At 40.5% G+C, this 21,162-nt stretch overlaps 1 protein-coding gene across 1 annotated transcript in view; it reads right to left on the reverse strand.

Moving 5' to 3' along the window:
* Positions 1-7,966: 7,966 nt before the first annotated feature.
* The window catches only part of LOC103110603 (fetuin-B), a 14,472-nt gene continuing 1,276 nt past the window's right edge, over positions 7,967-21,162 (reverse strand). Inside the window, exons 2-8 of the mRNA XM_007519765.3 lie at positions 16,966-17,217; positions 15,995-16,105; positions 14,173-14,260; positions 13,246-13,415; positions 12,437-12,538; positions 9,721-9,804; positions 7,967-8,518 (exon numbers count right to left, since the gene is read on the reverse strand). Of these exons, the coding sequence (XP_007519827.1) occupies positions 8,156-8,518; positions 9,721-9,804; positions 12,437-12,538; positions 13,246-13,415; positions 14,173-14,260; positions 15,995-16,105; positions 16,966-17,190 (1,143 nt within the window). The 5' untranslated portion in view covers positions 17,191-17,217 and the 3' untranslated portion in view covers positions 7,967-8,155. The remainder of the gene's footprint in view (positions 8,519-9,720; positions 9,805-12,436; positions 12,539-13,245; positions 13,416-14,172; positions 14,261-15,994; positions 16,106-16,965; positions 17,218-21,162) is intronic.

Here is a 21,162-nt window from a genome sequence, read left to right on the forward strand (position 1 = left end):
CAAAGCTTTCCCCCTGCAAGTGGGAGCCAGGAACTTGAACCTGAGTCCTTGCACACTGTAACATGTGCGCTCAACCAGGTGCACCACCACCCGGCCTCCCAAATCAATAGTTTTTGACAGAGTGACAAATGTACTGTCATACTTTAAATTTTCCTAACAGATCCACATATGTTTCTGTTGGGTTCACCTGCAATTCCTTTAACATGGCTCAGGGGATCAAAGAACAAACCTTTATTAAAAGAAAAAGTCCTTGAAAGCTACTTACTTATTCTCCAGAAATAATCTCTCAGTGTGTAGAACATCATCTCCACCAGGAATCTCCACCAGCTTCTTTTTTTTTTAATTTTTTAAATTTATTTTCCCTTTTGTTGCCCTTGTTGTTTTTCGTTGTTGTTGTAGTTATTATTGTTATTGATGTCATCGTTGTTAGATAGCAAAGAGAGAAATTGAGAGAGAAGGGGAAGACAGAGAGGGGGAGAGAAACTCAGACACTAGTAGACTTGTTTCACTGCCTGTGAAGTGACTCCCCTGCTGGTAGGGAGCTGGGGGCTCGAACCAGGATCCTTAAGCCTGACCTTTTGCTTTTTGCCACGTGCGCTTAACCCACTGCACTCCCACCCGACTCCCTCTCCAACCACTTCTATTACTTCTTGTACAATGAAGACCTGGATCCATGGAACTTATAACCAGCACTACAGAGCCCACTCTCAGAGTCCACTCGAGACTACTCATCTCTGGTTGAAAAGTGAAAGAAGTTGAACACTGAACACTGATGTTGGTAATTTAGAAACAAAGAAAATTATTTCAGAAATTGTGATTCCTGTTCAGTTTCTAATAATTGGAGGGTATTAGTGTAGTGGAAAGGGACAGGATATGTAAAAGATTCAGGTCCTTGAATCTACTGGGTACACCCTCATCTGGCCCCCAGATTTTTGCCTTTTGTTAGTGATTTTATGTTTCACAGTGATCGTAGGCACACTGCCAAAGTGCTGCATAATGAGAACACGAAGCTCCTAAGAAGGACTGAAAAAATGCATGTGCTAGGTAAGCTTCTTTCTTTTTCTTTTTTCTTTTTTTGCTTCCAGAGTTATCACTGGGGCTCAGTGCCAGCACTACGAATCCACTGCTCCTGGAGGCTATTTTTCCCATTTCATTGCTCTTGTGGTTGTTATTGTTGTTATAGCTGTTGTTGTTGGATAGGACAGAGAGAAATCGAGAGAGGAGGGGAAGACAGAGAGGAAGAGAGAAAGACAGACACCTGCAGACCTGCTTCCCCACTTGCAAAGTGACCCCATGCACGTGGGGAGCTGGGGGCTCAAACCGGGATCCTTGGCAGTCTTTGTGCTTTGCACCATGTGTGCTTAACCCGCTGTGCTACCGCCCAGCCCCCCTCTAGGTAAATTTCATTCAGACTAGAATTATAAGTGCCAATGTCTGAGTTCAATGTTAATGAACAAGCATTATATATATGACACAAAAATCTCTTTAAACTGTAACACACACAAAAGTTATATGTTAGTTAATGAGAATGCTATGATTAAAGGTTCACAGGTCACACACACTCTCACACATCCAAAACTGACAGTGTTTCCTCTTTACAATCATCTCTTATTTCTTGGGTACCTGGGTTTCTAAGGATGGATCCTGCCTTGTTTATATATCATGCTTACTGCTATTATTGTTGTTGTTGTTGTTGTTGTTATTGCTAGGACTTGATACCAGCATTATGAATCCATTGCTCCTAGCAGCCAGTTTTTCCTTTACTATTTTATTTGATAGGACAGGAGAAATTGACAAGTGAGGGGAGATAAAGAGGGAGAGAGAAAGACACCTGCAGACTTGCTTCACTATTCATAAAGCAACCCCCCATCTTGCATGTGGGAAGCAGGGCTTGAACCTGGGTCCTTGCATATGATAGCACGGTATGCCACCACCCGGGCCCCTCCCCTCCGTTGAGTACCGTGTACTGTTGGTGCTCTTCAGAAGCATGATCAATGAAGATGAATGATAATCTTCAAGAGTTGTTTGAACCACACTGGCCAATCCCCAATCCACTGGACACACCCACACAAATCATTCCTCATCCGAGCAGTTTCCTCGAAGCACCTAGTGTGAGACGTCTCGTGATAAATAATTTAGACAAGCATCAAGTAAATAAATCAAATGCCATGTCATAGCTTTCATTTCATTCCATGCATACCGGTATACACATATGCTCTGCAGCCCTCAGAGAGTAAACATTGTCAACTACATGAGCATGATGAGATGATCAGCTGTAAAAAACAAGGTTCATCTTATAAAGGAGTAAGACTTTATGTTTAGGAAATAATAGAAATATCTAAGTCTGAAAAGTAGACTCTAAAATCCCAATAGAAACAGTTAAAAAAAAATGTCTTTGAGTCTCCCAGAAGCTCAGATGTGATAACCTTACTTCCCCTCCTGGCCCAACTCCACTCTCCCTGCTACTAAGAACAAGAACTAAGTTCATCACTAACTTCTCTCACTTGGAGACAAACACTCACTGAGCAGGTGCCATCTGTAAACCAGAACATCTTACCTGCATGAAACCACTACTTATTCCAAATTTCAGCTCCTCATCTCTTACCTATCCACTCCTCTTCCTAATATGTTGGTATGTTTCATATTGGTTTTGTCTCCTTCCCCCCACCTCTGGGAGATTGTGGTTTAGCCCTGTTAGTTTCGCACGCCCCCTTGTCCCCGCCTGTTGTATGCTTTACATTGGGTTGTTCTAGCTCTCCCCCTGCCAAGAAAATTGGTTCAGTCCTGCTAGTTTTCGCGGGCCCGCTTGTCCCCGCCCCAAGGAACCCCAACAGAGTTCCAGAGTTGCAGAGTTCGAGAGTTCTGGGTGCCGCCGCAGGGGAAAGAGGCAGCAGAGTTCTGTTTGGTGATTAGTTTGGTTTAGTTTATGAATCGTTGTTCCTGAATAAAGAAATACAGCTTCCCTGCCCAGCCGTATGTCTCTGGTCGTCTCTGTTACCCGCCCATGAAGTTAGCCTGGCCAGCTGGAGCCTCCGAATTTTAACAACACCCGCCCCAAAGAACCCCTAGGGACTTCCAGAGGCGGCAGCCACTGGGAGGAGAAAGATGGAGAAGCACATGGTGTGGTGATTTGTCCTCGTGAATAAAGATTAAACTGCAGCTTCCCAGCCCAGCCGTGTGTCCTCGAGTCTCTGTTTATTGCCGCGAAGCTAGCCCAGCCTGCTGGAGCCCCAAACTTTAACAACACTAATATATGTCTTTCACAGTACTCTCTGCACAGTTTCCCCAAAATCACAACTCTGTAGACATTTCTGGGCCTCATTCTCCCACCAACTGCTTCATGAAGCCCTTTACTGCACCTCACATGTTAATAGAAGGAAGAACAAGCAGTGAGGCAGGTCTGTGGGCATCTATCTTTCTCTCCCCCTCTCTGTCTTCCCCTCCTCTCTCCATTTCTCTTTGTCCTATCCAACAACAATGACATCAATAATCACAACAATGTTAAACAACAAAGGCAACAAAAGGGAAAATAAAGCTTTCTATAAAAAAAGAAACATTTACACACACACACACACACACACACAGAGCAGCTCAACTAGCGTGATCTGATCTGGACATGTTTCAGTAGGTACCATTAGTTTATGAGGGACAGTATGAGAACAACATAGACTTTCTTAAGCTGGACTAAGTGTATTTCTTGAATTGGTCGCTCAGTATACCTCCACAGGGCAGAAACAATGTTAGTTCTTTCTGCATAGCAATTTTAAAAGTCCTTCAAAAATTGATGACTACAGGGCTGACCCTTGAACAGCACAGATTCGATTAATGTTGGTCTACTTCTACATGGATTATTGTCTATTTGTGTGTTCCTCAGCCACTATATCAACTAATCTTCGGAGTAAATTGACCCCCAGATGTGAAGCCTGCACATATATAAAGGTAAACTACAACTTTTACCTATGAGGGTAGTAATCACCTCTAAACTTGTACTACTCAAGAGTCAGCTGTACTATCATTTTGTATGGTTATAAACATGCTCTCAGGAAACATACCTGCAGTGTTTATAGAGATTAAAAAGAGACGTGTATGGTATTTGTAACTTACTCTCAAGGGGTCCAGAAAAAAATTATACTGATGTCTCATTGTCATTTTAATTTTTAGTATTCTGATGGTACATTATGCTGTGAATCTTTTCATAAGCCTGCTTACCACTTTGTAACTATTTGATCAGATGTGTTTTTATCTCAAATCCCAGCACCATGAGATTTTTTCTAAAACCAAGCCACTCATTTTCTACTTGTTGGTTAAGTCATATTTAAAGATTCATGAAAGAAAAATTCCTTTTTAAAAGTATTTTTATTTATTTTGAATAGAGACAGTGAAATTGAGAGGGGGCAGGAGATAATGATAGAGATAGATAGATAATATATAGATAGAAAGATAGAAGCTAGGTAGATAAAGAGTTAGAGACTTGAAGCACTGTTTCACCACTAGTGAAGCTTTCCTATTACAGGTAGGGAGCTGGAGTTTGAACCTGGGTCCCTGTGTACTGTAATGTGTGTGTTCAGTCAGTCAGGTGAGTCAATACCTGTCCTCTCAAAGAGTATTATTTTAAAATTTTTTTTATTTGTAATTAATATTAGGTTACGAGATTATTAGACTTCAGTGTATAGCTCCACACCACACCCCACCACCAGAGTTCCGTATCCCTATCCTCCCACTTCCCAAAGATAACCACTATTATTCTCACAAGTCTTGGAAATTGTTTGTCTCTATTTTTTTCCCTTCAGGTTCATGTGTATTATTCCCTAGATTCCACATATGAGTGAAAGCCTTTGGTAGTCTCTCTCATCTCGTTAGTTATTTTGCTAAGCATAATCACCTCCAGTCCCAACCATTTTGTCACAAAGGACACAATATCATCTTTTTTAATTGCAGAGTGGTGCCCCATAGAATATATATCTCATAACTTCTTTAGCCAGTCATCTGTTCATGGGCATTTAGTCTGCTTCCACTCTCCAAACAGAATTGTTAATTTCACATAACTAGAAATGCTCAGGCCTTGAAATTTCAGCATATAGGATTAATTTTGGCAATGTGTAAATTATTGGTTAATTGAACAATATTTCAAATTATTAATAATTGCAGAATTTTGACATCATTGGCAAGACTATCAGATCAACCTACTTGTATGCAGTTTGCAGAGTTGAAAACAAACAATAAAAGAATCAATAGCTAGAAAAAAGCAACATCAAGGAGTGAATAAAATAATAATCTGAGGGATTTAGAATAAGGACCTGGAAGATTTGGGACAAAGTCTGTTTAAGAAAGTTTGAAAAAAAGCAATTAGCATTTCCAGATACTTGAAAGAAATCAAAATGTACAACATGACATTTAACTTAAGAAAGTCAATTTAGCGACTTTCCAGTTAAATAATACTTCCACTGTATTGTCTTGTTGGTGTTCTGTCTATTCAAAAAGAGATAGAAAAAACAGGGCTTCCTGCCTATACTTTCACATTTATTAGGGTTTTTTTTTTAACAGAAACAATGCATTTGGTTTTGCCATTTTATTTGTTTGCAAGCCTATAGATGTCTCACTTCTTCAAAATATTTAATCATACTACTATTAGCACCAAAGTACTAATACATCCCCTCACCAAAATCTATTGAGTCTCCTGCCCTACAGCCTCTCACCAAGTCCCTTTGTTAACTTCATTTCTACAGTATGAGCTTGTTTGTTTTTCTTTATTGGGTTTTACTTTGTTTTCCTTACTTTGTTTGTTCTCCTCTCAGATGAGATCATTCTATATTTTTATTTCTCATGAGTCCTTACAGCAATTTTTTGTTGGTCTGGTTTAGTGGTAATGAATTCCTTTAGCTGATGCTTGTCTGAAAAGCTTTTGCCCTCTAAGCCTGATAAGTTATAGAAGAAAATATTCTTAAATAGAGGTCTTTTCTGTTTAGAACTTTGAATATAGCCTGGCAGTGTTTTCTAGCTATTAGAGGTTTTGTTGAGAAATCAGCTGGTAATCTTACAAGATTTATAGGTGATGCCTTCCTTTTCTTTAGACTTCTCTCTCTCTCATGCTTGCTATTACAATTACTATTATCTACTTTTTTTTTTTCAAGGGAGAAGGGTGCTGTGGAATATCTCAGAGGCAATCGTACGGGACTGGGATTTGAGATTTTGGGTCTGTGTACCATAAGATCTATTATTTGCCTTTCTCTCCTGACTCTGTCTCAGGAGTAAACATCTGTGGCTTGAATAACCACTACTCTCTTGAATAACAGCCTTCTCCTGGCTTGTTTCCTAGAGGATCAAAGAGTCAATGAAGGAAAGAAAGCAGGGAGGGAATAGTCTATTCCGATATAAACAAATTTATTCCTACCCCCCCCCCTTTATTATTGCAGCCAAGGTTATAGCTGCAGCTTTGCCCCTGCAGATGGGGAGCGAGGCCTCAAACCTAGGTCCTCACTTATGAGTAATGTATGTGCTCAACAGGGTGTGCAGCCACCCACTGGCCCCCTCTTTTTCCCCTTCTATAGTAGCATCAGGTTCTGGCAGTGATTATGTATGTCCACCAAGGGGCCCTCCTCCACAGTGCAGCTCTCCTAGGTTTGGATATGGCCTTTCTTCTCCTGCCTTGTCAGGACTAGGTTGGTAGAAATTTCCATTTGGTATATTCTCCAGGTACCTCAGCCACCCTGTCATTCCCTGATCTTCTCTCTCAAGGGTTCTTTAGATATTTCTATACTAAAATGAATTCTTTTACATTGGATCACATTTTAATGCAATCATTTTTATGCCAGACTCTGAAATGAATCTGAGAATCTACAGCACAACTCCCTAATAATATTTTTTCCTTATAGGAATCAGGTAAGAATAGTAGTGTATGAATATTATCTACTGCCAGGGATAGGGAGATAGCATAATGGTTATACAAAAAAACCTTTCATGCCTGAGGCACCAAAGGTCCTAGGTTCAATTTTCAGCACCACCATAAAAAAAAAGTTATCTACTGCCTATAAGCAAATGGTAGGCCAGCACCTATGTGCTGTTTCTGAGAAAGAGCTTCTGGGATGGAAAATAGTAGCATCTGCACATTTTTCATAAAAATTTATTTATATAGGCATATGTGTATTTGTGAATGTATATATGGGTAATTGAAGGAAAATTTGTCCTATAGTTTTTTTGAATTGTGGGGAAAAGAGTACAATTGAACATCTTGATAAATCTTTTTTTTTTTTCCTGTCTCCAGGGTTATTGCTGGGGCTCGGTGCCTGCACTACGAATCTACTGCTCCCAGAGGCCATTTTTCTCATTTTGTTGTCCTTGTTGTTGTTATTGTTGCCATTGCTATTGTTATTTGATAGGACAGAGAGAAATCAAGAGAGGAGTGGAAGACAGAAAGGAAGAGAGAAAGACAGACACCTGCAGACCTGCTTCACCATTTATGAAGCAACCCCTCTGCAGGTGGGGAGCTGGGGGCTCAAACCGGGATCCTTATGCTGGTCCTTGCACTTCGCACCATGTGCGCTCAACCTCCTGCACCCACCCGGCCCCCTTGATGAGTCTTAACACAGGCCACAGATACACTTCTTTTCCATGTGGTTCCATTCCTAGGTGATCTGCTCTAGTTGAGCCCCAGAAACATTCAGAAGAGGATAATGAGCCAAGAATAGAAATGGTACATACAGTGCTCAGCTAATGCTTTATCTTAGAATCAAAAGGGGTGTAGAGACTGTAAAACTCTGCTGTGCCTCAGTTCCTCAGATACTATGCTATTAGGAAAAATATCTTAAAAACGCAGTCATCCAAAGGTCTATGAATATATATATATATATATATATATATATATATATATGTGTGTGTGTGTGTGTGTGTGTGTGTGTGTGTATACATATATATATATACATATATATATGTATATATATATATATATATTCAGAGAGAGATATACAGACCAAAGATATACCTATTCAAGGTCTTGTAGGTTTAGGAGGCATGCAGTCCTGTGTCTAAGTAGTCAACTGAGTTTCAATTTTCTCACTTCTAATTACCTATTCTCAGGATCTGAACTCTTCCTGTCCTTTTTCCCACTGCCTCAACCCTTGCAGAACAGCAGGTCCCTATGGAATCATCTGTGTGGTTTTCATGGGGGGAGAATAAAAGGGCTGTATTTCTCAGCAGGTCCTGGACACTTAGCAGAGCGTTGTTCCTTGGAGGGGAAAGGAAAAACAACTATTTTCTCCTTCACAGGCTCCATAAAGAGAAAGGACACGTCTAGGCTATCTCCCTGGGGGTTCGTGGTTAAATTCAGATGCACAGGAAAGTCGTCTGCCAGACCCTTTTCCTGAGAAACTGTGGGCTTCTCGTCATCCAAGTCAGGGAGGTGCTGCACAGATCCTTGCAGCACAGGAGGGGAGGGGGAGTGTTGGGGAGCTGGACTTTTCTGCTGGGGAAAATTTGCAGGTCCTTGGTTTACAGCAGAGTTTTTGGTCTCTGGATCTTGAACCTGAAATAAAAACAATTTCAGTTAAGGGAACTTTCCTGGGGAAATGCCTACCATCCCTATTAGAAGACTGAGCTATTCTGTTCCTTCCTGGTGGAATGTCTCAGAGGGAGACTGACTGGAGGTTAAAGCATTAAACAGTAAAAACAGAAAATGGGAAGCAGTGGAATGAAGACACCTTAAAAAGCTGATGTCAGCTCTTGCCATCAGATCCTAACAATGACTGAGTGAGGCTCAATGTCTTGTTCAATGTCCTTAGTGAGTATCTGTCTGCTACCACCTTTGTTGATGGCTGTTCTTTGTCAGGCCTAATACAACACCACCCATTTAGGTCCTTTTATGTGCTTCTCACAAGGGTCTAAGTGAAGAAGCTATTGTAATCCTGCTCTCTAGGTGGACAATAAGCCTAGAGAGGCAAGTGTGTGCCCCTGCTCATAGTTCATAGGTGACACAGCAGGGCTGGGACCCAGGTAGTTGATCTCAACCACCATCTCAGCCTGACTACATGGCTTCATAAAATTGCTAAATAAGGGGGCCGGGTGGTAGCGCGGCAGGTTAAGCACATATGGCGCGAAGCGCAAGAACCAGTATAAAGATCCTGGTTCAAGCCCCCAGCTCTCCACCTGCAGCGGAGTCGCTTCACAAGCAGTGAAGCAAGTCTGCAGGTGTCTCTCTTTCTCTCCCCCCTGTATCTCCCCTCCTCTCTCCATTTCTCTCTGTCCTATCCAACAACAACAGCAATGACAACAACAATAATAATGACAACAATAAGGGTAACAACAAGGACAACAAAAATGGGGAAAATGGTCTCCAGGAGCAGTGGATTCGTAGTGCAGGCACTGAGCCCCAGAAATAACCCTGGAGGCAAAAACAACAACAACAACAAAGTGCTAAATAAATGCTGCTGGACAGGACATTTGAACTTTCTATGGTTCATCAGGGTTGTCAAGATGTTTATATCTCAGAAGCCCAAGTTATCTGAGGTACTAGGTCCCTTTTTCTCAAAGAGACTATCATTTTCTGCAGGAAGGAACTGTGACTGAAATAAAGCATGACAACTTTTTAACCAGCTACTCTGCTGATAAATGGTTTTGCACATTCTAAATAAAATGTTGATCATGGATTACAGGAAAATAAAATGAGAGGTGAGTAGGGTGATTAAAATATAAGCTTATTTATTCAGAGGAAAACTTATTGAAAAATACCTGTGATTTAAAGAAGTCACAAGTCACAGAGACATGTTTTTCCATGTTGTTTCGACTCAGAGAACCTTTGCAAAGACCAACAGGCTAAAGAAAAAAGAAAGACAATGTTGTGTGAATACTACACCCACAACAATCATAAATCAGTTTGCCTTCTGCCTGTGTAGACTAGTAAACAATCAATATTTTCAAGATCCTACTCTGTAATACATTTCTATGATTAACATGTGAGCTCTGGAGTTTGGGGAAATACAGGCTATTTATATCTGCTACCTACTGGAGCATGCTGAGGTCAAGAATCAGGTGAAATCAATCTACCAGGATAAAATAAGGAACAACACCTGCAAAGGGAAGTCTGTTGACACTGTCTGATGCAGTGAATACATCTGAGGACCCCATGGGAAAAGTAAACATCTAGTTTCCACACTTTTACTCAACATTGTGCTAAAAGTTCTAACAAGGGCAACTGGATAAGAAAAGAAAGTTAAAAAATACAAATTAGAAAGGAAGGAGTAAAACTATCTGTATTTTCAGGTGCATGAACCTGTACATAGAACCCTTGAGAAAATTACTAAATTAATAAATGGGTCCAACCAGATTAAAGGATACAGGATCGACATACAAAAATCAGTGTACTTCCACACACTTGCAATGATTAAAGCATAAAGTCAATTAAGATAACTGTACTACATTAATATCCAAGAGAGTAAAATAGTTAAGTACAAAATATGTGAAAAATTTGCACATCAAAAACTCTGAGGTATTAATTAATGATATGAGTGAAATAAGTCTTATAAAATGGAAACACATCACATAGTCATGAATTATTGTTAAGGATTGTTATATACTTAATGGTGGTATTTCCCACACAGATTATTGTAGAAATTCAATGATATCTCCATCAAATTTCCAGTTGTCTATTAAAAACAGAAACTGGCATGCTGAGCCTAAATTCACTATAAAAATACAAGGGACCCAAGACATCCAAATCAATTTTGTTTGATTTATAAGAAGAGTTTTTTCAGAACTTAATATAAAGCTATTCCAGACAATTTGGTGCTGGTATAATAGTAGGTATTGAGACAATGAAGTTAATAGTTCTTACGATAATTAAACAAGTAAGCCAAGGAGGTCAAGTGAAAGGTTAGTTTTTTTTCTTTTCTTTATTAGTGATTTAATAATGACTGACAAGACTGTGGGATAAGAGGAGTACCATTCCGTACAATTCCCACCACCAGACTTCTGTATCCCAGTGGTAGAGCTGTGGACTTGCAAGCATAAGATACTAAGTTCAATCCTTGATATTGCATATACCAGAGTGATGCTCTCAGCTCTCTCTCCCTCTCTCTCTCTCTCAATAAAATTGAATAGGAAATACAGAAATGAGAGAGAACATTTGAATCATGTATCTGACAGGTGAATTATATACAGAGTATGTGAAGTAATCTTTACAACACATCAACTTAACATAGTGTCAAAAGAATCTAACTTTAAAATTGAATATGAAGTGCTATTTCTCAAGAGAAAGCATAAAGACAATGCATGAGCATAACAGCCATAAGAGAAATACAAATAGCAGCCAGTGAGAGGTCAGCTCATAGAAAGGGTGTCAAATAAAATAGAATAATAATAAGCATTGGCAGGAACGTGGACATATAGGTGATGAAATCGTGAAACTGATGCAGCCCTTCAGAAAGCAATTGGAGATTTTGATGAAAGTTTATACAGAGGGAAAAAGGGAGGGGAGGAATTAAGCACTGATATTTGTTGCAACCTAAAACCTTGAAAATGTTAGGTTCAGCCTGAAAAAAAATTGTCAGACATAGTATGATGCTATTTACATGGGAAGTTCAGAAGAAGGGAAGTTCACAGAAACAGAAAGTATATTAGCAGTCAAATATCACAGTCAAGTGAAGCAGAATAGGCAGAATGACTGCCTGTGCATATGGAATTTCTTTGGGGGACAATGAAACGATTCTAGAGTTAGATAGTGCTTATATTAGTAGACTACCTGAATAGCTTAGAAAATCACTAAATTGTGCATTTAAAAGAGTGAATTAAGTATATATACACACAATGGAATACTACTCAACTATTAAAAATGGTGATTTCACCTTTTTCAGTCCATTCTGGATGGAGTTTGAAGGAATCATGTTAAGTGAAATAAGTCAGGAACAGAAGTATGAATATGGGATGATCTCACTCATAGGCAGAAGTTGAAAATGAGTCAGAAGGGAAAACACTAAGCAGATCTTGGACTGGAGTTGGTGTATTGCACCAAAGTCAAAGACTCTGGGGTGGGTGGGGAGGAGGGTTCAGGTCCTGGAACATAAGGGCAGAGGAGGACGTAGTGGGGGTTGTGTTGTTATGTGGAAAACTGGGACATGTTATGCATATACACACCATTGTATTTACTGTCAACTGTAAAACATTAATCCCCAACAAAGAAATTAAAAAAAAGAAATGGTCTCCTATGGCTTTTTTTTCCCAGAGACACCACTTTGCTGATGATAATTGTACTCATCATATATGTAACTTAAAATGCTTTATTTTTTGCATGTGGGTCAATTCAGTCTCTAAAGAGTTAATTCTCCTTGAGGAGAACAAAAGCATATCATGCACTAAAAAACGTCAAGTATAAATTATAAAGACTTACTCCAGAATGTATCTGATTTGTGAACACAAATGTTAAATTCTGAAGAAATTCAGACATACTCACCTCAGAGTTAGGCGACTGGAGTGTGCAGCTGCTAGCCTGGGATTTGGTACACGGTGACTCTCTGATTAAATATTCCACGAAGTAGGCAGGGCCAAACACCCACTGGCATGAGATAAGAGTTGAGAAATAGAAATCAAACCTTCACATGTGGGAAGTGACTCAGGACACTGAACCATACATTCCTGAGCCAGTGTGAGCACACTGTCAGTGCTCTATTGTCCCTGTGACCCCAACCATAATCATCACATCATGTGTATGATTCTGTTATTTAGAAAGAATATCGCTACACTTTAATTCCATTCTCCAGGGTTTGAATGTTTTCTAAAAACTCTCCTTCAGGTAAGCCTGAGTGTTCTGATTTGGAATTTTTACAATTGTTTTTCCTCAGTATAGTAGACACCAACATAATCCAAATACAAGTGAACGTCCCAACTTCTTTAAATCATAACATTCAATAATCATTCCAGGTCTCAACATGGAGTAGAAGTTGATTTATTGACCGGTCCATGCTAGTCAAATGTGAGAATGTAGTGAACCTTTGAGAATAGTGTTTATGTTTATGGAGATAAAATGTCTATTTCTTTCTTTAAGGCTGTGAAGCAGTCAGAGTTACATAGCTTTTATGTAAACTCCATGAACTAACGTAGACCCAAAGCAAACTGATATGCATCAGATCTAACAAAGTAACGGATGAAGAAGAGACCCTTAGATCATGTCAGAAGGAGTTCCTTGTCTCCTCATGTGTTAAGATCCACAGCAATCATTTTGTGACATTGTTGGTGTAATTGGCTTGGGCAGTCCAGTCCCACCTGGCTAGAAGCTCTGGTGACTTTGACGAGGGAATACTGCTTCAAGTTGCTCTCATCATTGTATTTTGCAAGAGATTCAGCGACAGCTTCTAAAACACTGGGATCTGACAAGTCAGTGGGGCTAGGACTGGGGCAGTCAGGGCACATGCGATGAATGCTTCTTCGAGAAACTGTTGATGCCAAAGATAGTACGTTAGTAATAAAACCCCTTAAAGTTTTTTTTTGGGGGGGGGATCAAGGCAGAGCTGGGCCTTCACACTTGCATGATTTCACTGTTTCCTAACAAGATTTTTATTTTTATTTAGAGACAGAGGAGAGAGAGAGAGAGAGAGACGACAGCACTGGAGCTTCTCCTGATGCCATGGGCATCCACAGGATGTAGGCACACATCCTAGCTGATAAGCCCCTCTCTCTAGCCCTACTTAACGATTTCTAATTCTAAAAATTACACTGCCATAACAGAGGCAGAATGTATTGATATTATGTGATGTATTCAGATTTAGTTAGGAAGGAATAGAAAAGCCACTTTTCTGGAAAGAAATTTTCAGCAGGGACTTTTAAAAAATATTTTTTTATTAGTGATTTAATGCCAGGAGTGTTCAGAAGATAGCAAGGCATATAACTCTATGACTAAATCACAGAGTTGGTGTAGTTACAGAGATACAGACCTGACTAGAAAGTGAGCCTAAAGACCTACTGTAGACATGATCGCATTGACAATAGGCCAGAAACCAGGGAGTTGGTACACTGTGCGTGACATGCTGTTACAGGTAATTTGGGAAGAGTAATTGGGGAAGTATAGTAGGAAAATACTGTACATATTAACAATCTATTATCAGAAAGAACAGCAAGTTAGATAAGGGCACAGTTCTATTAAAATGCCTACTCCAACTTATTTTAATGAACAAAATTAGAGCGGGCTCCTACCTGGATGAAGAGTACAGTTATAAGCAGGTGTATAGAGAATTCTTCTTGGCTTGTTAATATAAAATAATGCTTTGCATTGACCATAAACCTGGAAAACATAAACACATCTTATAACATTATAGAACAGCAGCCTATAACTTTAAAAAGTTCCGCCCCCAAGGACACAAGACTTTGGTGGAGGATGCAGTGACTTCTACATACCACGTATGGGTGTGAAACACTGCAGAAATCTTAGGACTTTGTAAACCACTCTTAAATTGCTGATAATAAATCTTTAACAGTTAAGGAATAATTTTTTTTTTAAAAACCCACAAGATAAAACTGACATTTAGCTTTTAGATCATGATTGGTGGTACTAGAATTAGGAAAAGCCACAATCATACTGCATTTCCCAGTCTCCTTCACCATTCAGTGCGACTATCTCTAACTAAACTCTAGCACAGGAAAGTGAACAGAAGAGATTGTAACCAGAGTTTCATAAAAAAAAAAACAAAAAAAAAAAAACCTGTTAAGTGCCATCTGTTTGTCATGCTCTTTCTCTTTCCCTGGCTGGATGCAGACAGCCAATGACAACCCATGAAACCAAATATTAATTATACCAGAGTCTAAAACCACAAAGTGGAAGTCAGCAAAAGGGCCTGAGCCTCCAAATCACTTTTAGAGAAAGCTACCCCTATTCAACAAGGATTTCTATTTTGATTCTGTGTTGTTGCTAGGGTTTCACCACTCTGGGGAAATGTTTCAGGAAAAGACAGAGGTGAGAGGGAAAGATATCATAGCACGGAAGCTTTCTCCAGTGTGGTGGGGACTGGGTTTCAGTCGTGGTCATGTGCATAGCAAAGCAGGCTCAAAGATGTGTTCTTTTGCCAGACTAAGAATTACAATTTAACTTCCATTATGTTGAAATCAGTCATGATTTTTATAGGAACTAGTGTCACCTTAACAAGCACAATTCACAAGAAGGTCTGCTTTTCAAAATCAAGTCAGTATTTTTTTGCAAATTTGATTGAAAAATAGAAAAAAAGCTTAATAAATTAGTTAAGTTCTTTTTTAAAAGCTTTTAAAAATATTTCTTATTTTATTTTTATTTATTATTGGATAGAGAGAGAGAAATTGAGAGGAGAGGGGAGGTACAGAGGGAGAGAGACAGAGATATAACTGCAGCCCTGCTTCACCATTCATGAAACTTCCCCTCTGCAGATGGGGACCAGGGGCTTGAACCCGGATCCTTGCATACTGTAAAGTGTGCTTTTAACCAGGTGTGCCACCACCCAGCCCCATTTGTTAAGTTCTTAACACAAACCTAAACTCACATAAAAATTTCATATTTATTAATGAAAGTGATCTCCATATAATTAAAGATCACATGCACTGTGTATTTTTATTTATTATTTGTCATCAGGGTTATTGCTGGGATTCTGTGCCTGCAATGATAACTTTACTGTTCATGGTGGCCTCCCCACCCCCTCTTCCTCCTCCTCCTCCTTCTCTTCATTTTATCCTATAGACAGAAATAGAGAGGTAGAGACAGAGAGAAAGAGAGATACCTGCAACACTGCTCCACTGCTCATGAAGCTTCTCCACTAAAGATGGGGACTAGGAGCTTGAGCCCCAGTCCTCATACATGGTAAGGTGTGCACTCTACCAGTGTGCCATGGCCCAGTCTGCTGTCTCTGTCTCTCTTATTGCTCTGCCATGAAAAAGACCAAGACTGACACCCTTTAGATTCTATGGTTCCGAGATTCCCATAAATTCCTCCTCTGGAGTCTCCATACTGTAAGTCCTTCCTCTGCCCAGCCTCCAACCATACATCAGCACTTACTGATTCATGTAGCACCCTCGCCTCACAGTCCTTCCAGGACCTGTTGCTCAGCACATGGCACTTAGTCTCTAACACGTCCAGGGTGAGATAGTACAGAGATCCCAGATGAGCCTGTGGGAGGTGGAGGAGAAATGTACCACATGCTACATGAAGCTGAAACCCCTCAAGATTGGACCACAGCATTTCTGTTTTAGAGCAGAGCCAAGAATATTATGTCTATAAGCCTGAAGCACTGGAAGTGTGTCAGATATGTCACCTATAAGCACTGCTTCAAATAACTGTAAGAACATTGCATTACTCTCTGGTGGGAAAGTAGAAACTTCTACTTTCCAATTTGGAAAGCAACTGTCAAGGAGAACAATTGTTCTTTAGTATATGTATATGTATACTTTAGTTTATGTATATGTATACTATATGTATACATATACATACTTTTGCCAGTATATCTCTTGGCCAATTGTATACAGTATTTCCTCTAAAGATTATCAACAGGGTGACATCAATGCTATTCCTGTCAGGAGAGATGAGGGAGCATCTCTTACTTTCTTTTGTGCAGTTAATTGAGTAGATAAAGTGACTGAGGGAAGTAAATTAAGGAGTAAGGGAGGCAGGTGTCTAGGCCGAAGTAGTAAATATTTGATTAGGTACTTTATGGTGCCTTCTTTAGGTCTTTCCACTTGCGTGCTGAGCTTATTAAGTCTAAGTCTAATCACAGCAGGCTCTTGAGCACTTTACTTTGAGGAATGCAGTTTTCCCTAACTGATGGATACATGTGTGCATGTGCCCTGTCCCCCAGGCCCTGGTCTATACCTAGGGTCTAGAATTTTGTTAGGGAGTACACCATTTGAAATGGAACTAGGTAGTCCTGTATGTGAGGAAAAGTTGCACCAGGTTATTGTTTCTGTGTTCCCAAAGCCTGGCTGGTAGAATAGCTGTGCAAACACCTGCCCAGATAGGAGCCCATCACTTGCCTGTCTGTGTTCACGGGCATCGCTCACTCGGTTGAGACTCAGCACGTAGCCATCCTTTCGGTCCCTGTTGATGTCCTCCAGGGCAAAGCCTGACACTGCCAGCACATCTGTGGCATCGCAGGCACGGGAGAGCAAAGGTGATGGTTTGGTGGCCAGACTGGGTGGGGATGAAGCCCCATAATGTACAACCAGGGCATAGAGTGCTAGGGGCAGCAGCAGATTCATTCTGCAGGGAGCACAGGGCAGGTTAATCTGTAGAGAGATAAGGACAGGCTGTTTATAGGGCTGAATGGGGCCAACCTGAACCATTTTGTAACCGCAGCACAAACTCTGCAATGTTAATGTAGATTCTCTAGACTCACCACTGGGACAGAAGGTGTCAATGCTTGCAACCTGAGACTTCCTCATTTCTCCTTTCTAACGTGTGTGTGTGTGTGTGTGTGTGTGTGTGTGTGTGTGTGTGTGTGTGTGTGTGTGTGTGTAAATTTAGTTTCCTCTGGCAGGGGATATGGATCAACCTGCCAATGTCCATATCCAGCGGAGAAGCAATTACAGAAGCCAGAACTCCCACCTTCTGCGCCCTATAAGAATTTTGGTCCATACTCATAGCAGGGGGGAAATAATAGAGGGGAAATGACTAGATGACTCTGAACTCCAATGTTGGTATGCATGAGACCCCTTCTGTTTCATTTGGTTTAAATCCCCCCTGCTTAATACTATTCTATTTACATAACCACTTCATTCTATTTACATAACCACTGTTAACAAGGTCCACCCTCCCTCCAGAGCATTTGTGGTTCAGTGATAGGATTCTCGCCTAATCTGCCCCCTCTTTGTCACACTCTGATTTTCACCAGTCACTTTTCTCTCCACCCTCTCTATGTCACATCCTGTTTCCACCTTACTTGGCAAGTATATATAAAGACAGCATTGTGAGTTTTACAGTACTGTACTTTTAACTTAGCTCGTCTTAGATTGTGCTGCGTCCTGCATGAATAAAGAGATACTGCCTACAGTTCAACCATGAGTCCCTGGTCGTCTGTTACCAGCCCGTGAAGCCAGCCCGGCGAAAACAACATAACCCATCGAAAACAACACTCCAACCCCATCAGGACCCAGAAAGAGAAGAGGAAAAAGGGAGGGACATTTGGATATAGCAATAGGTGTATATGTGACTTGGAAAGGAAGAGAAGATGGGACCATAGGGAAAAACTGGCATATCTACACAAATATAGACAGATATTTGTGGAAATATTAGTTAACCCACTTCTGCAACCTTAGGAGAACTGTTGTAGCTTCCAATGGAGGGAATGAGGATACAGAACCCTGGTAGCAAGAACAGTGAGGAATTGTACCACTGCTATCTTGGCAGAGGCAAAGGCAAACCTTTTGGCTGACAAAGTACAGAGCAGGCCTGGACTGACTGCAAAGCGGGAAGTCCTGGACCAAACTGAAGCTATTCATCCTTCTTGTTTAATGGCGGAGGCAAAGTCAAGTCTGCTGGATGACAAAGTACAGGGCAGGCCAGGACCAACTGCAAAGCAGAAGTCCTAGACTAAACTGAAGCTATTCGTTCTTTTGTTTCCAATTACACTGATCATTTGAGGACTTACTGGCTATATGGAAACACAAATACTGCCTGAGGGCAATAAAAAGAGACCCCCTCCCAGGGGAAGTACATAGTGACAGCAATTATGACTAAAAATGGCCTAGGAGCAGAAACTGCTGCATTTAGAGGCTTTCAGAGAAAAAGCTACTTGTCACCTCTACAGCTTCTCTGTTACCTGGACTCAGACCAAAAGCCAGAACTACGGGTGGCTTATAGTATGAGTGACAGACTGTGGCCTCCCCCTAATTATAGAGGCCCTATTGCTTACCCTCACCCACAGACCTCCTGCTTCCCTTACAGGTATAGAGGTTGTGTAGTTACAGCTCTATGATGAATATAGAGGTATGTAGTTAAAAAGCTAATGTAAGGGTTCATGGGTAGAAGTTAGTAAACTTTCATATAGGTAGGGGTTAGTGTGCTCTCATATATATAAAGGCTAGCCAGTACAGAGCCCCCATGGTATGCATGTGCTTACTTTTCAGCACAAGATTTCTTTAAGCAGACAGTTTGCTAAATATTAGAAAAGTGTTACTTGGTTAGACCCATCTAAGAATGGGTTAAGAAAAAAAACTATTGGGAGTCGGGCTGTAGTGCAGTGGGTTAAGCGCAGGTTGTGCAAAGCACAAGGACAGGCGTAAGGATCCCGGTTCGAGCCCCACCTCCCCACCTGCAGGGGAGTCGCTTCACAGGTGGCAAAGCAAGTCTGCAGGTGTCTATCTTTTTCTCCCTCTCTGTGTCTTCCCCCTCCTCTCTCCATTTCTCTCTGTCCTATCCAACAACAATGACAACAATAATAACTACAACAATAAAACAACAAGGGCAACAAAAGGGAATAAATAAATAAATAATATTTTTTAAAAAAGAAGAAGAAGAAAAACTATTAGGTTGAGCTCCAGAAAAGATATGCTAACCCAACACAGACAGCTGAAAAAAGAGAGTATTGTTTGAAGTTATTTTAGCCACACCAAGGACACACAGATGGTCAAAACCTAGGGGAGGGCAGGCTGTCCCAGACCAAGGGAACGTTCAAGGAGAACATGCCTAAAACGATAATAACGTCTGGGGTTATTTTTGACGTTAATAAAAAGTCTTGTATGATGTCAACTGTATCCAGGTGAAAAGTGTTTAAATAATAAACCTCTGCAGAGAGAGGGCAGAGGTGCCTCTCTCCTACACTTGAAGCAGCTGACATGTCTCTCAATTCTTCATTCCTCCAGCACCCCTCTCCTTCTGGGACCTTAATAACTTTCACCGGGGCTGGCCCCCGGCATTATCTTATACTTTTGTAAATCAATGTTAAATCACTAATAATTTTTTTAAAAAAAAAACAATAAATTTAGTTTCTTAACTTTACCCAAGAAGTCGTAATAAACACTTGGGTCAAAGCTGCCAGGGCTTCATGACTGGGTTTTTATTTATGTCCAGGCTTTGACCAGAATCAGAACACATGAGAATGTCTTGTCACCCATGATCCTTATTAGCACTTCCCTGCCAGTCAATGTCCGTAGTGTCTGTAGCCACACTGATTGGTATTCAGGCTTGGAGTCTTGGGCCACAGTGCCATCTAGTTCAGAATCCTTGCCTGACATCTCACTCACAGTTGTTGTTAGATCAAGACTGGGTATAAATGCTCAGTTATCTACATAAAGCACCAAGGACCCTCTGAAAACACATTGGGTGTCTGAGTAGTATAGTTTCTATTTTAACTACATTCAGGTATTTTAAAACAAAGATTTTTTTTTTTTAGAAAACACAATAAACCAGAAATGCTATATCAAGTGTTCTCACCTCATGTTCCATATTCCTTCTATAGGAGTATATAAAAACAAACTCATTAAGAGACTAGATACAATTCCATTGTTAAGAGATAATTATTCTAGAGTGGGTTGGAATGTCTGTAGCTTTATCGGTTAAACTAATAGTCTTTAGCATTTGCTGGGTTTGAAAAAATTTCTACTGATTGAAATTGTACAAATCACAGAGAACATCCAAAACTTTCCATTTCAAAAGAAAACAGTAGGGATATGAGATCAAAGAAGCAAGAGCAGAGAAAAGCTTCTACATTAGAATATTACAGAGGTATTCCACGAGACCGCAGTCTACATTAGAATATTGCAGAGGTATTCCACGAGACTGCAGTCTACATTAGAATATTACAGAGTATTCCATGAGACAGCAGTCTACATTAGAATATTACAGAGGTATTCCCTGCCCACATGCCCCATCTCTGGCCCAAGTTCACTCGCCCCTCCCCAATATTCTGTGTTCAAATACTTTTTTTTTTTGCCTCCAGGGTTATTTCTGGGGCTTAGTGCCTGCACCATGAATGCACTGCTCCTGGAGGCCATTTTTTCCCCTTTTGTTGCCTTTGTTGTTTTATCATTGTTGTGGTTATTATTGTTGTTGTTATTGATGTCGTTGTTGTTGGATAGGACAAAGAGAAATGGAATGGAAAGAGGAGGGCAAGACAGAGAGGAGGAGAGAAAGATAGACATCTGCAGACCTGCTTCACCACCCTTGAAGTGACCCCTCTGCAGGTAGGGAGCAGAGGCTCAAACTGGGATCCTTGCACTGGTCCTTGCACTTTG

The sequence above is a fragment of the Erinaceus europaeus genome, chromosome 9, assembly GCF_950295315.1.
Source record: "Erinaceus europaeus chromosome 9, mEriEur2.1, whole genome shotgun sequence".
NCBI classification, from domain to species: Eukaryota; Metazoa; Chordata; class Mammalia; order Eulipotyphla; family Erinaceidae; genus Erinaceus; species Erinaceus europaeus.